At 41.1% G+C, this 15,780-nt stretch overlaps 1 protein-coding gene across 2 annotated transcripts in view; it reads left to right on the forward strand.

Moving 5' to 3' along the window:
• Nucleotides 1–15,780, forward strand: part of LOC148403419 (pyruvate carboxylase, mitochondrial-like) — a 113,983-nt gene that overhangs the window by 6,948 nt on the left and 91,255 nt on the right. For both annotated transcript variants that reach the window (XM_088395836.1, XM_088395826.1), the window contains exons 5-10: nt 573–738; nt 818–963; nt 2,697–2,814; nt 3,617–3,684; nt 4,485–4,568; nt 13,870–13,988. In XM_088395836.1, coding sequence (XP_088251962.1) covers nt 573–738; nt 818–963; nt 2,697–2,814; nt 3,617–3,684; nt 4,485–4,568; nt 13,870–13,988 — 701 coding nt within the window. The remainder of the gene's footprint in view (nt 1–572; nt 739–817; nt 964–2,696; nt 2,815–3,616; nt 3,685–4,484; nt 4,569–13,869; nt 13,989–15,780) is intronic.

Consider the following 15,780-nt stretch of genomic DNA (forward strand, 5'->3'; position numbering starts at 1 on the left):
CCGTCAATTAAATTCAATCATCTAATTAGCCACTGAGGTTAGAGTGAAAACAAAAACAATGGGGGGGGGGAGATACATTAGCAAGACCGTTTCATAGATGTGTAGGAAGAACAGAAGAGATAAAAAGCCAGCTTCAATCTTTCTAAACAAGTACGCCATTTTTCTTGGTGGCAAGGTATAGGTGGAATTGAAAATCACATCACTCATCAAACCCTTCACCGAACACTCTCTCGATGATGGAACCATTAGCGGCAGAGATAAAAACAGTGTTAGGAGCTTTAGCCTTGGAAAACATTTTGTTCTGCTCATGTTAAGGGCAGGCTGCAGATAATAAACAAGAGCTTCTTGAAATTGATGACGAGAAATTGGCAGGTTTTCAACCAATTTTGCAACGGGGTCAGCTACGTAATTATAAAATTGTGTCATCGGCGTAAAGATGATGATTGTTACTTTCCAGAGCCGCAATATTTTGAAAAAGCACTGGACCTAGAATTGACCCCTGAGGGACACCATGAGGTCAGAGCAGACGCCCCACTTTCTATCTTTTCGACAACGTTCCTTTCTTTCCACAGGACAACAACGTGGACGCCATCCACCCAGGCTACGGATTCCTGTCAGAGCGCTCGGACTTCGCTCAAGCTTGCGTCGACGCCGACGTGATGTTTGTCGGACCGACTCCGGAAACCGTCCGCAAGATGGGCGACAAAGTCGAGGCCCGCTCCCTTGCCATCAGTGCCGGTACGAAGATCAACAGAGAGCGACCGAGTTTCAGGAACTGAAGGCTTGTTTCGATCTACGTGACTTTGTTCTCGTCAAGGTGTACCGGTGGTCCCGGGAACCGACTCCCCCATCAGCAGCCTACAGGAGGCCCACGCCTTCGCCCAGACCTACGGCTTCCCCATCATCTTCAAAGCGGCCTACGGGGGCGGCGGCCGAGGCATGAGGGTGGTCCGAGAGTACGAGGTGAGCCCCCAGCGTTTTCTATTCATGGCATTTCTGTTTTGCGCGGAATTGCTTGGATTTTATGACCGTGGCTGCCAATCACTTTTCTGCTCGTCATTCTGTCATGCGAAATTGCCTCCGGAGGTTCCTCAAGCATGCATGGCGGCTAAAAACATTGAGATCAATTTTCTGCCTGCCCGTGGTCCAATTACCAGAATGTATCCTAGCATTTATTGCGCATGTGGAACGTATGCCTTCTATTTCTCACATAAGTGATTTTTTGTTTTTTTTTTCCGCAAAAACAACCCTGCCAATGTCTAAATGTAAATCTCCCGAGATGCAGGCAGCAATGATTGACACATTTCCTTCTCTCTGATAACGCTCGCCTTACGGCATTTATTCTGCTTTTTTTTTTTTTTTCCTCCGCAAGCCCCAGCTATTTGTTTTTTGCATCTTATGAAAACTAATTGAATTCTCTTGTCGACGACGCAATGCAGATTTTCGCATAACAAAGTCAACGCGGAGTGACGCATTTTTTTTTTTTTTTTTTTTTCCCTCCTTTGGTGCAAGCGGGACTGACGACGCGTCTTTCCTCGTCGCTTTCATGTCCTACCTGAAACGTGGAGCTGGAATGTTCAAATGACCTCCCGCAGGCGCAGCTACATGCGCGCCGACGCTGTGCGATATTTCACTGACAGCCTGCCGCCAGCTTCTTATGCTAGCAATGTTTATTTTTGGGGCCTCCCATTTCTTAAAGCCGACCACGTCCGACCAACTTCAGGTTTTTATTTTTTTCCCACCGCCAACTTTTTTGTTGCCATCTCTGAATATGTGAGAACTTCAAAATGTAGGATGGATATGTAATACTCGCAAAGGCATATATTCTTTATTATCCGCAAAGAAAGACAAATATATGTGTAATTGAAATCTTAAGTGTGTGCATTCACCCAACATAATGGCAAAGGACATTATTCTCCACTTTTTGTTCCATTTGATGCATTTTAACCTTTTCGAAGCGTGACAAATTCGTTGTTGACATTTGTGACTATTGCGTTTAAGGTACTTAAGTGGTGACAAGATTTTGAAAAGCAACTAAACACAGGTCGAGTTAAAAGAAAAAAAAAATCCAATCTTGACATATCACAGATCGCTTGCCGGGTTTCTTCTTACCGATACACAAGCTACATTTTTTTTTTTTTTTTTTGGGTGGCATTTGTACATTCAATTTCACTCTCATCATTTACACAGCGCTAAATGTTGGCTGCTAATTAGAATGCTAATTAGCCTTTCCGCTAGCTGCTCACATAACCAAAGAAGTCGTCTTGTTTATCGAGTCAAAGTTTGGGCTGGCGCTCGTGACGCATGCCACGGCCTTTCTTTTGCCTCCCTTGGAGAGGACAGCTCCCGGGTTGGCCGCAATGAGTCACCTCTCGCCTCGTCCCAAAGTCGGATTTCACACGATGGCCCGGCAAGATGTCGCAGACCGACAACACAGATTGAGTCACGACCTTGACTTGCCCTTGCGCCTCAGTGCCGCATTGTCTCCCCGTGGATCGTTCGCAACAAATTCTCTGCTGATGGAAGGAAAGGGGAAAAATGGAAAGTGATAAATTGGATAATATACCAGCAATGGTTTTAAAACGTAACGACCAGCTGCCGAGGTGCACAAGTTGACGTTTTCATTGTTCATTACGAAGAGCTATTTTTTTTGCCTCCTGACTGATGCTTATGGATTTTCTTGCTCTGTTTGTCAGGAACTTGAAGAGAATTACCAGCGGGCCTACTCGGAAGCGCTGACGGCTTTCGGCAATGGCGCTCTGTTTGTGGAGAAGTTTATTGAAAAACCGAGACATATTGAAGTGCAGATCCTCGGTAAGTGCACTTGACGACGTGCGCCTATTCCCGAGTGGACCGAGCTCCCCGGTGGTGTTGCCACAGTAAATCCGTTACCTTACTACTGATCACATGACTTTGAAAATCCCTTATTGCTTACAAGTTAGGTACTTAAAGATACTTTATGAGTTACATTTAACAGATGCGGACACTCTTAAGACGTTTTTATGGATTTCACTTCACCTAAAAGTAGTCTGTATTTAATTGGATTTTTTTGAAAAAATATTTATTTTTTATTTATATACATATTTTATTTATTCATATTTTTTATTTATAATTATTTTATTTATAATTTTTGAAGCTAGATCGACAGCACAGTCTGTGTGCAGCCTAACTTATTTTACTCTTATTATTTTACTCTTATATTTTTTAATTCTGATTATTTCTAACTCATTCACTGCCAGCTCTGGGGGAAATACATTTTTGACGTTTTTAGCCATCAATGGCAGCGAATGAGCTGATAAAACAGACTATTTTCGTTTGTTATGCGTAAACATGATGCTCCTTAATATCGCGCGGCTGCCGCAGTGCGAGTAAAGTACTTATCGATTGATTTTTGAGCTATTTTCCAACACCATCAATTGGTTAATAATGCGTCAAAATAACACACGACGTGGGCATCGATTTGTGGAACAAAATATGAAATTCACCTCTGGGCTTTTTTCTGGAAATGAGTCATAGCACTACCGGTTTTTAAATATATATATATATTTTTTCCCCTTTTACTTTTGAGTGGGGGGAGGTCAATTGTTTTCACCTTCTGGATTGTGTGTTTCCGCAGGAGATAAATACGGTAATGTCATCCACCTCTACGAGAGAGACTGCTCCATTCAGCGGCGCCACCAAAAGGTGACGTTCTCACACTCGGTCTCTCCTTCAAGCGCGGCCGTTACGATAAAACTTCACGAGAAGCTTTTGTCTTCCGCCCAGCGTCTCATTAGGCAACATATTAATACTCGATTATGATAATGGAGATTACAGCGCGTGCCGCAGGTACCGAGAGGATAATACGGCAATGAAATCGTCCTAATGCCGTTATCCGCGGCGCTTAAAGAAGCCTCCGTCAAATGGACTTTGCGCTCGGAATTATCTCGGGAATTCATTCCAGCCCCTTTGGGCTTGCTCTTTGATTCCTTCCCAATTAATTAGCGGTAATAACGTCACCTTAATAAATGCACAAATATCCGTCATCATATATGCGCTACGCTGTAACTTTCATGCTGATCATATTAATATGCTAGCTAGGCGCGCTGCTTTTTGAGCTGACGTGACTTGATCTGCATTTGGCCTAAATCGAAGATTTTTTTTTTTTCCCCTGGCCCCTCGCTCACATGAAGAGCCGCCTGTTGGAATAGATTTGGAATGGTGGAGTACTGATGGGATATTTTTAGTCCCTCTGTCTTAGAAGCGAAATTCCGAGATGCGATAAGAAGGCTAATTGACTTCCTGCTGTGTTTTGTTTTTATTTTTGGTGCCCAACTGAATTTCCTTGGCTCACAGTCCAGCATTTTTTTTTCCCTCCTCAATCTTCAGCTTAAAAATGTTGTATCACACTCTTGTCTCAAAAAAGCCACCAAATAGGGACGTGTTCTCTCCATCGTCGCGCAAACATGCTAGCTTGTCGCTAACACAGTGACCTTACTTTGAAGGTGGTGGAGATCGCGCCGGGTTTCCAACTGGACCCTCAGCTAAGAAACCGGCTTCATTCGGACGCTGTCAATCTCGCCAAATTGGTAAGTGCTCGCTCCCCCGCTGTGTTATAGTATATATATATATATTTTTTTATAGCACTCAAACGTGTCACTGTAAGAAGTAGAAAGTTTGACAATAGTTAGAGCCAATGAGGAGAAAAAGAACCAATGACATTTAACTTGCGCTAGCTCATTTTATGCATTTTTTTTGGGGGGGTTCAAATGTACTTAGTGTTTTTTCAAAAGGTGTTTTCATATTTTAAAGTATTTAAAGGACATTTGGAGTGCAGTCCCAAGCGCATGTGTGTGTGAGTGAACTTGAAATCTGTGGAAATCAAATGTGATGAGTGTATTTGGAATCAACTCTTAATAATATCCAGGCTGCCTGACTTTGGCCTAAAGTAGCTTTGACAGCATCATCTGAAGGAGTGGGTGGCGTGGGTGGGTTGGGGGGGGAAGCTCAAAGAGGAGATTTCACGCAGATAGCAGATGAAGACAAGGACAAGGGATTTGCCAAAGAAATAACGGAGAGAATATCTTATGTAAGAGAGGGGCAGAATACAAAGTGTTTACACTGGCCGGGGATGATTATTGGTCATGGCACAAGACTGATTTTTCTTTTTTTTTTTTTGGGTTGACCGCCCCCACCCACTCTCCCCCTTCCTGTAATGACGACTCTTTGAACACGTTCGGGACGTCTCCTTAAAAGCCTCATCAAATCACACATTTAACGAACCATGTGATCTAATAATGTGTCACTGCTAAATTCTAAATAAGATGAAATGGCTGCCATCAAGGCAAAATGGGCTGCTTCTTCCTCTGTCAGTTGTAGCATGAGGGCATTTTTCAGAATATGCTATATCAATTAAATTATATGAATTAAATTAATTACTATAATATATATATATACACACATTTTTTTTAACATTTTGTTGGAATATTTTACAACAATAACCTTTCTCTTTATTGACGACTTCAATCTAATAAATAACAAATATAGCATAGATAGTATTTTTGTATGCCACAAATGATTTTGGGACTTTCTGAAATCACAAATTTCACACTGACACAAATACTCGCAAGTGGATGGTGGAGAATGCGCAAAAGTACGACAGACTTGCTCGGTTGAATTTGCCTTTAGCATAAGGCTAACAAAGAGCACAAAGCATTTATCTGTAAAAAAAAAAAAAGTTTATTCCAATACATATGCATTACTTTATTGTTTTATTAATCCCATTTTTTGGAGTGCAGCCATTGTTGTGGCCGAAAGTGCCCTCTCAATGTGTACAATCCTTGCAAATGAGAGGGAAAGCACTTTGGGGTGGCCCCCACTGGGAGGACACAGAAGCCTTTCGCTTCAACCTCAACTAGTCTCTCGGCAGGGATTGAAAGCTGCTCCCTAGCAACGTTCCACTTCGATCGCCCGCCACCAAACACAAAACAATGAGTTGCTCTTAAGCAGAAAATTGTGCTCAAGCATCTTCTTGCAAAGCCTCGGAGTGAATAAATTGCGTACATTTGTACTTGTTAAATACGCGATGCAATTGTAGCCTTTTCATGCTAATCAGCGTCTCATTGGGCAGTAATGACATGTTCTTGCGGACATTCAACCTGCTATTGTGGTGATTAGTGGTTTCTTCAAACTCAACTTTTATGCTGACAGTATTAACTAATTTGGAGAAAAAAAAAAAAAACCCACATAGCTGTGTTTTTCTCGACATGAGATTTAAAGAAGCAAAATCCATTTGTCATTGAATTTAAAAGATTTTGTGTCCTGTGCCAGCCCCAAAATTACCAGTTTCGGGCACTCGAAAATTCTCCATCTCACCTGAAAAAAAAAATAAATACAAAAAAAAAAAAATGAATTCGCTAATTTTGCATCTTTGTGTTTCTCAAATTCACAATATTAGCAAAACTATAGAAACACTTTCCTGCCCGTTGTAGTTATCAAAACAAGTATTGTTTAGAATTCACAGAAAACCTCATTTTAGTACTTTTTTGCGTTTATTTAACCCGTTCACTGCCATTGACGCTTATAGACATCGACGATCCATTTTTCCTGTTTTTGAACCATTTTTGATGGCAATATAAATTTAAAAAAATCAATATTAACTGGCAGTGACTTAATTAAGCACCAAAGTTGAATCAGTACATTTTTATGTGAGAATTTTTGCCATTTCTGATCCCTTGCACATCGCCTCAGAATTCTGCAAATGATTTCTCATTGGTAATCACTTACACACATGCATGCCTGCAATTTGTACATTGCGTTCTCTGTTGTCTGAGTAAGCCAAAGTGCCTTTTTGCATGCAAATGCTGGTGAATTCTCTCGCAGAAAGAACGGTGTGAAGTAATTTCATGCTTGTGTAGCTCCAGACAGCGCAGATCGGCGCTGACAAAAGCATTATTACGCGCAAACATTTACACCGGGCGTCTCGAGATGGGCGCGGGAGGGGGGGAGATTTTATGCAGACGTGCTTTTGACAACTCATTAGACATTTTTTGCTTCTTCTCTGAAATATTTTGATCATAATCTTCTCTGGGGTGTTTGAGAGGCTGACGGACTGAGTGTTAAAAGTTAGACCCAATCCACCTTAACTTGGCGCTCTGTACAGTGAACCGTGTCATGCTAACATTTTTAGCATAGATGTTCTAATTATTTTATAACTTTCAAAATCTGGTCCTTCATGGACCTGTTTTGTACGTTTAATTGCAGTAGATCAGTAAATTGTCTTCCTTATGAATTAATTTTTTAGCTATAAGTATCGGTGGTTGGTATTGAGTTCCCGATATTACTCGATACCTTAATTTGAGGCCAGTATCGACCCGACGTCGCTTTTATCTTAGGGTTAAGAACCTTTTTTTTTTCTTCCTTTTTCATATTTCCCTGAACGTGTCGGGTGCCTGCGGTGCTTTCAAGTGCCGATCGTGATGGAGTTCTCGCAGCGCTTAGATGCCGTCTGCCCTCCAAGCAGATCAAGCTCCTTTCAAATCGAAAAAGAGAGGTTTCAACTTTTGCTTAAAGCGAGCACAAATGCTAAGCGCGCTCAAGAAATAAATAATAGGTTATCTTCATTGACGAGGATCGTGTTTAACATGCAAGGAGGCTCTTCCGAGATGTCCGCGGGCAAGAAAAACAAAACGATCTGTCTAATTAGCTCAGGGTTTTCTGTGGATTCTTATAACTTGCTTTTATATCAGCGAGGCTTCGTACTGTATTTAACCTTCAGACACAGAGGAATGGTTTTCATAGTAATAATATCTTGTTTGTATTGTTTGACTTGTTTATATACTTTGTTTAGAGGTTAACTCAAAGCTAAGCTTCTTTACGTGGCTAGAGAAATTCTATAAATGGCACCGAAGGCTCTGATAAAGAACACAAAGGCCATAATAAGTAATAAAATGCAAAACGCATGCAAACGAGGATGCGTGGGTTGCCGAGAACGAGTGTGTTGTGTTGACACCGGGCGCTTTGTATGTATAATACACACATCACATATACATAATTAGGACACGCAGACATTCATCGTGTCGACTCCCACTCTTCCCGTGCGTCCTTGCTCTTTATGCACGACGTACGCAACCTGCGTTATGAAAGCGGAAACCTTATTTATTTTTTTTCACCCCAACATTTTGTCTCTAATATCAGCGCCGAGAATAGAACCTATCGGTTGCACGCGTGGCCGTGCGTGCTCATGTGGCGCTCTGTGATCACTCGGTGGCTTTATTCCCTCTACTTTTTCATCATTTCACAGACAAGAAGCTCATTATGCTTCCATTAAAGTGCTGACGGCGCAAGGGGAGGGGGGAAGGGCAGATCTGGGCCAGTGAGAGAGCTCTAAGACCGAGATGAGCACGGAATCAAGGTTCCGAGAAGTGAGGGAATTTTTACACCAAGGGCCTGATTTACTAAGATCACAAGGAATGGCTGCTTAATTGCCACTGAAAAATCAGTAACAGAATAAAAATGTAAAAAAAAAAAATGGCCACTACTTAAAGCATCTTTTTTGCTTCGCGGGTGAAAGTAAATATTACTTTCTTAAGATGGAACAATATAAATCGCAAGGGCCCTAAAATTGTGGAACACCTGCCACTCAGGGAAACCAAAGCTAACGCACAAAAATTCTTGCCAACATAATATCGTAAATCCTCACGACGTCGATTTTCGTCCATCGATAAACGAGTGACTAATTCATATGGATATATAGATTACATTAAGAAATAAAATGTAAAATCTGAAATTGGGAGCTCGTAACCTAGGGCAGGAAAAAATTATGACGCAATATAGGTCAAAAAGAAAAAAATGCGGCCACTTTTACGTGGTAACCTTTTATTTTTACAGTGTCATTAAACGAATCGGGTTGGCGTTCCTCTTCTCTCAATATGTCGAAAATTATGGCTCTACTTGGATGCTTTTTCCTCCCATTAATTGATAGTTAACATCCATTTTTACGAGCCCACAATGTTGTACTTGGCCTCTTATATCACGCATAAATATGGATAGAATTTCAGCGACGGAATTTCAGACGACTCTCCGCGTTCTCTTTAGCTTCTTTGGGTCCACTTTACGGCTTCATTGTACCCTTCTCGTAAAACATTCGTCTTCTACATCTTTCTCTTGCTGAATAATACGAGTACAGCGGTACCTCCGCTTAGAAGTCATCTGACTTTTTCAAGATACAAGCCGTCGCTAGGGCTAACTTAACCGCATAAAGTCTTCAAATTATTCCACTAGCTTAATGCTAATAGATATTAACTTAACGCTGGAAAAAATACATAGACAGGCTAATGAAACTAGCATCAATGTTGTAATTATAACCAACAACTTAATATGGTGCGGCACAAAAAAAAAGAAAAGTTTCAAGTGCTACTTTACTTATTAAACATTTGCGTTAAGCTCCATCGCTTCTCGTTTGGAACTCCGATTGTTTCCTTTCAACCATGCCCATGCATTGCTCCCTTGCCATCTGCCCACGTGTGACCTTTGAACCTCCTAGCCACATCTGCCATGCTTTTTAATTAGATTTCACGGAGAGTTAGTCGCGAGAAGACTATTACCATTACTTTTGGACTCGTAGTCATAAAGGTGTGGATAAGTGTGTGGCGGCAGGAAAGAAGGTTAGAAAGGTCTTACCACACAAATGGAGCTGATGTATTGGTGAGTGTGTGTGTGTTTTCACTTCTATCAGCGAGAATTGTGTGTCCAGAGTCTGAGTAGGAATTGGATAAGATTAAGGTAGAATCATCTCCAACAGCAGTTCTTGCCGGAGAAGCGAGAGACAGGTTTGCAGAGGAACAAAGTTGCAGCCAACTCACGACACGCCGCCTTTCACTTTTTAAGATGCTCTCGTGTCTCACCCCAGAATTGGAAATGAAAAGGAAGCGACACAGTGGCAATTTTCCGGTTCATGCCATCTCCCCGCTCAGCGCGAGCAAATGAAAGGCATGAGCGACGAGGAAAAAGGCTTTTCTGGCCTCACGGCGCGTCGCCACTTGACTTTGCTTGATTATGTCAGGAAAAGGAAAGGGATGCTTTTGTCTTCGGTTTTCTTTCTGGGGATTTAGGAAAGAGTCCCATTTCCTGTGTATTATTAGAAGCATTCTTTACGCATTTTAAATATTCACTTGTAACCTTGCAAAAGAAGAGCACTAAAAATAAATTGCCTGAGTAGAATGCGCCTACAGAGAATTGACTGTACCCCGAATGATTAAACTCGAAAAATATGCAAACACATAAAATGGAGGACATGGGGAGCAAACGTTTTTTCGAAAGATATCAGAGGAACATTTTTGAGTTGCTTGCTCCATGTTTGCATTTTGATTAATGCATGCTGTTGAATTAATACGCTTTAACTGCTTTGAAATGATGGGGGGGGAAACGATATTGCCATTTCACCGCTACATTAAATGTAGTCTTTTCGTCATAAAATATTACGTCATTTAGCGGGCTGCCGGAGAAGATTTTCATTTACTTTACATTTAACGCTTACATTTTCAAGAGGAGTATTTGTTGTTTGTATGGGTTAAAAAAAAAAAAAAACTACCACAAAATCATTGGCTTTATCAGAATTTCATTCTGCCAAATATATTGGTCAGGCCTTAACCAATACACTTAACTCAAACTATTTCTTCCACAAAATGAATAGAGGGACATTAATCTGCTTCAGCCCCGCCCCCCAAAAATGTGGTACTGTTTTTTTAATAATAATAATAAATAACTTTGTCTATATGCTGCACTGTTTGTGTTCATAGATCCACTATGCCAATGCTATTCGTTAGCATCTCAATGACATTATGCATTGTTTGTTAGCCTCAAGCTAATATTACTTTATTAAGGCCAAGTTTCGTGAGGTTTTTTTTTTTCTTTTTCCCCAAAAAATCAAATTTTTATCTTATGTTTGGCACTGGAATAAACAGCTTGAAGCCTCTTTTTGAAAAACTGCCTATCATTTATCCTCACATTTAAAAGCAAAAAAAAAAATGAATGATGAGTCACTCCATCTCAAGTTACCACTCCAAATTTTTACAAAGGGGAGTTCACTGGGTTGTTGCAAATTTTGTGTATAAACTTGAGTTTACAATTACCATTCGCCATTGGGTTAGTGTTGATCTCAGCATCGCATAGAAATACTAGTCAAAATATGAATCTGTAAATAAACACGGGAGCAATGGCTTAGTGCTGTCTGTTAGAAAAAAAATATGCAAATGCTGCAAATATTGCGTATATGCACATAAATTTACCTGCAGGGTAAAAAAAAAACTGTATTGCACTGGAGGAAAGCATCGCACAAAATAAACAGCATATGAAATGCAGCAGAATGATAAATTGATGGGGGTTGAATTGAAACAGGGGAGGAGAGCGAGTGGCTGGGATGGATTCTTCAAAGTTTACTGAAGTACTTTTTGCAAAATCCTACAAATTAACAAACAATAATCGAACAAGCTAAGGCGACTTATCAGCCTCTCGCTCTCTCGCACTCTCTCTCTCTCGCTCTCTGCAAGCACTTCACCCTTAAAAACCATTTGCAATATTTGGAGAGGATGTCAGAAATTCTAATTCAAGCAGTGCACTCCACATTATTATTATTTTTTTTTTGCCAAGACCAAAACATCACATCACATCTACCATGTTGAACTGTTGAGAGGACTCTTTTAGCTTCAAGAGGCAGGGAAGAACAAGTGGCATAAAAGCACTCTTTTTCTCACCCCTCCCAGAATATATTTGATCACACCGCCGAGCAGCTCAAATTACACATCAAAAATAGATTTACATCCTAAATTCAAACATTTGTTTCATCTGCTTCGTTTGCTAGTGTTTTTCTAGGCTGCCCTGCTTCCAGCATGTACATTTTTTTTTTTGTCCAATCCAATTTCAGCTTCTACTTGCTAGCATGTCACAAAAATCTGCCCACAGCCTTGAGAATTACTTTTGCTGATGATTTCTTTAACCAATCACTTGACAAATTTATCCTCACACAATTCAAATAATAATTAGCCTCACTAGTGTAATATTATGCTATTTCATTTCACAGTGTTGGCACTGTGATGTAAATAAATAAATAAAGAAAGAAAGAAGCAAACAAATGAACAATTAAATAAATAGACAACTGACTAAATAAAAACAAACACACACGTAAAAAATACATAAAATAACAAATGAATAAGTAAATAAATAAATAAATACATAGACAACTGAATAAATAAAAATAAGCACACACGCGTAAAAAATACATAAAATAACAAACGAATAATTAAATGAATAGACAAATAAATAAATAAATAAATGAACTAAAGAGTTTACGATATGAACTACTGTCCATAAAGAAAATGGAAAATATGAACAGAAAAATATTTAAAAGTCTCATTCAGCATTACAAACGTCCAAAATAAAATACAACAGGGGACACACGATGTAAATCACAATCGCAATAATGAGGTAAATAGTGTAACGCCAATTCCGACCAGCAGAAGGCAGCGCTACCTTACGAGATTCAAATAGCGAAGAAGAGACACCTGTCGGAACGTTACAAACGTGTCAATCACCCTAAAATGTATCAGCGACCACAATCACATAATCATTCATCACGATTACGTTATGGCCCAGCTTTTCTCCAAAACGGCACCAGAAGCAGCTTGGTGGATGTGCAAGTAATCACACAGCCAGATATTTTTGTTGACACTGGTCTTTTCCTAGTGCAATTGGCGCAAATTCATCTGGACAATGTGCCTGGATGTCTCCAGGCGGTTGAGCCGAGTGCTTGTTTACTGTCGCCTAGCGCCGAACATTCAGGCTGGCAGTTTTGAGAGGTGCTCACAGCATTATTTCTCCGTCGCCATTTTCTACCGCTGCTACACATTTTGAGTGCAGCAGTATCGCCGACACCTCTTTTTTTTTTTTCTCTTCCCCCCCTCACCTTACATAGCAGACATTTGCAATTAGGCTTTGTGCATCTGCTTGGTGCTTCAGAGCAAGTTCTCTCAGCTTTCCCCGCAAGGACATCTCGGTGAAGAATCCAAACAGAAGACGGGTGGCGGCGAGCATAACAATCCCTCCAGTCTTTGAACTCCAAGGACAGAAACAAGCGCAAACTAAGTTTAGCAGGCGGGAGGGGGAGCACCACATGAAAAGTTTAAAATTCTCTTTTTTTTTTTTTTTACATCAAAACAGTCCCAAGCCTGTTCAGACTACGCTCGCATTGAAAAAATACGATACGATTTAGACTGTTTTGTGTTGAAAAATAATCGGACACAGGTCGCATATTGGCAAAAATTGAGCTGCAATGCAAACGTAGCCTTGGCCATGGTGTGTGTGTGCGTGTGTAACGGCGGCCTTGTGTGCGAACGTGGCTATTTTACTGTCGTCGAACAGGCCTTGAGCGTTGCGTATCCATCATGATTAGTGCGAGAGGTTCTGGTGGAAGCTCTCCTTTTTGTTTGCAGAGCACATCCGTTTATGCTTCAATTCTCGAAGTGAGGATGAATCAGCGGGCTCTTTGTCAGTTTACAATTGTGATTTCTTGTAAAAACATATTTGTCAATAAGGAAATAAAAAACTGAAAGGAAAAAAAAACGGTTGTTTTTGCTCTACTTTTTAATGAGATGAAAATAAAACAAAGGAGTCTGACTTGTGTGAAGCCCTGTCCCAGATTTTATATTTTTCAGCTTGAATCAAGTTTCTTGAAGTTTCTTTTTATGTTTGTTTAGTCTAGCAGAACAAATAGGTCTGCTTTCTGCTGTGGGAATTATTATTATTATTATTATTTTTTACATGTTAGTGTTTAATTCATACTGCAAAGAGCAGAGGAGTTAACCCAGGGTGATTTTTTTTTTCTTCCTCCTGCAGGTGGGCTACGAAAACGCGGGCACGGTGGAGTTCTTGGTGGACAAACACGGCAAGCACTACTTTATCGAAGTCAACTCGCGGCTTCAGGTGGAGCACACGGTGACGGAGGAAATCACTGAGTAAGTACTAAGGAATTTTACAGTTACATATATTAATTCGCATATAATCTGATTTGTCAGTGATGTCCACCACAAAGCATAATTTTTTAAAAATGTAATAATTTCTTTCCACTCAATATTGCAATTCAATATGCAATTATTTTGTCAAGGTCAGTTTCGCATGTATTATTATTTTTTAGATGTATTTTTTTCCACGCAATATTGCAATTTAATATGCGATTATTTTTTCAAGGTTAGTTCGGCATGTATTTTAATTTTTAAGCTAAATTACCAAATGCCTTCCTGTCACAAAGAAAAGACAGACAATTGACATTATAAACATTCAAAATGAACGTTGACTGTCGCCCTGGCCCCCACCCAACCTTTCCTGTTTCACAAAATTTACAGAACTCTCCCAAGAATCCTCCAAACACTTAATTGGAGTTAAACTTTTACAATTTCCGACTATCTCCGAGGCGGGGAAAGTGTCTAAATGTGATTCCGCAAGTGGGTCGGGCTGGGCGACGCCGACTGCATCATAGAGGAGCGAGGAGCAAGTCTCCGTATGTTTGCACGATCAGTTGAAGTCATTTCCATCAAAAGTCGGCGTTGAAAATTTTTTGCATTAATTTCGAGCTGGAGGCTGATTTGACTTGGCCCGAGAGGAGCGGCGTCCTGCGTGAAGGTGGCCGTGTGGCGGTCATCTCGTTTGCACAGGCAGTCGTCGGGCCCCGGTGGCCGGCCGCAGATTACGCCGGTGAGGGGAAAATCGCATGAAACTCGAAAAAAGCATGTTTGTTAAATTCGCTCTCCAAGCTCGTTCGTCGTCAGGCTTTTTCCCAAGGCTGTCCGATCAAACTCTCTGTGTGCTTGACATCATTTTCATCCTAAAAAGCCAAAGCCCTCCCCGTCTTGCCTTAAATTCCCCTCCATCCCTCTTCACACCTTGCCTCTCTATTCCTTCCCTCATTTCAACTAGCTCCAAACTGGCAGAGATTTAAAAAAAAAAAATGGTTGCCTCCCCGGACTGCAGGTGGTCTTGTGAGCCCCTAAAGTCCTTCTTGAAAGCCCCTCCAGTCGCTGTTTGATCAACAAAGCCCGGCTGTGTTTGCTGGAGATTATATCCGCCCGTTTCCTTGGCATCCTCGCAGCGGGCCCGGTGGACCCGTGCCCTTGTCAACGTTTGCGGCTATTTCTGCCTTCCCGTCTTTAAAACCAGAGCTTGTTTTAGCGCCGGTTAACTTGTCTCTCATCACCTCCCGTCCCTACATCCATCTGTCTCTCCGTTATCACCGCTGTCACATTTGATAGCTAGCCCGCTCATTCATCTCTCCACTTGATGGTGCCGTCCCGAACTTCACCCTTTGGCTCATTTGCTCCACGTGGCGCTTCGTATTTCTCATCCTGCCCCCTCTCTTTTCAAGTTGAGTTTTCAGAATCTTGCTTGTCATTGCACCACGAGCGATACCAAATACTCAACCAGAAAAATAATGACCAACAAGGGGATACCGCCAAGTTACCTGACAGCACCCTATTTACGCAGATGAAAGGAAAAACATAAGGGAGGGGGAGGGGGAAAAAAATAAACAATCCTAAAACTGAGTTCCTCGAAGGAAAGCATAATTTGTAGTTGGTAAAAAAAAAAAACCTCAGCAAACAGACCTGTTGAGGTGTGGGTGAATCTCTCTTTTGGCTTTAGAGCGCCTCGTTGTTAGCCACGAGTGCACGCAAAGGTGGGCGGAAGAGTGACAAGGAATCCTCGCACATCACATTTCTTCGCCGCAAATACGAGAACGCTTTTGTGTCATTCGGA

The sequence above is a fragment of the Syngnathus floridae genome, chromosome 1 (genome assembly GCF_059516105.1).
Source record: "Syngnathus floridae isolate MCC-2025c chromosome 1, RoL_Sflo_1.0, whole genome shotgun sequence".
NCBI lineage: Eukaryota > Metazoa > Chordata > Actinopteri > Syngnathiformes > Syngnathidae > Syngnathus > Syngnathus floridae.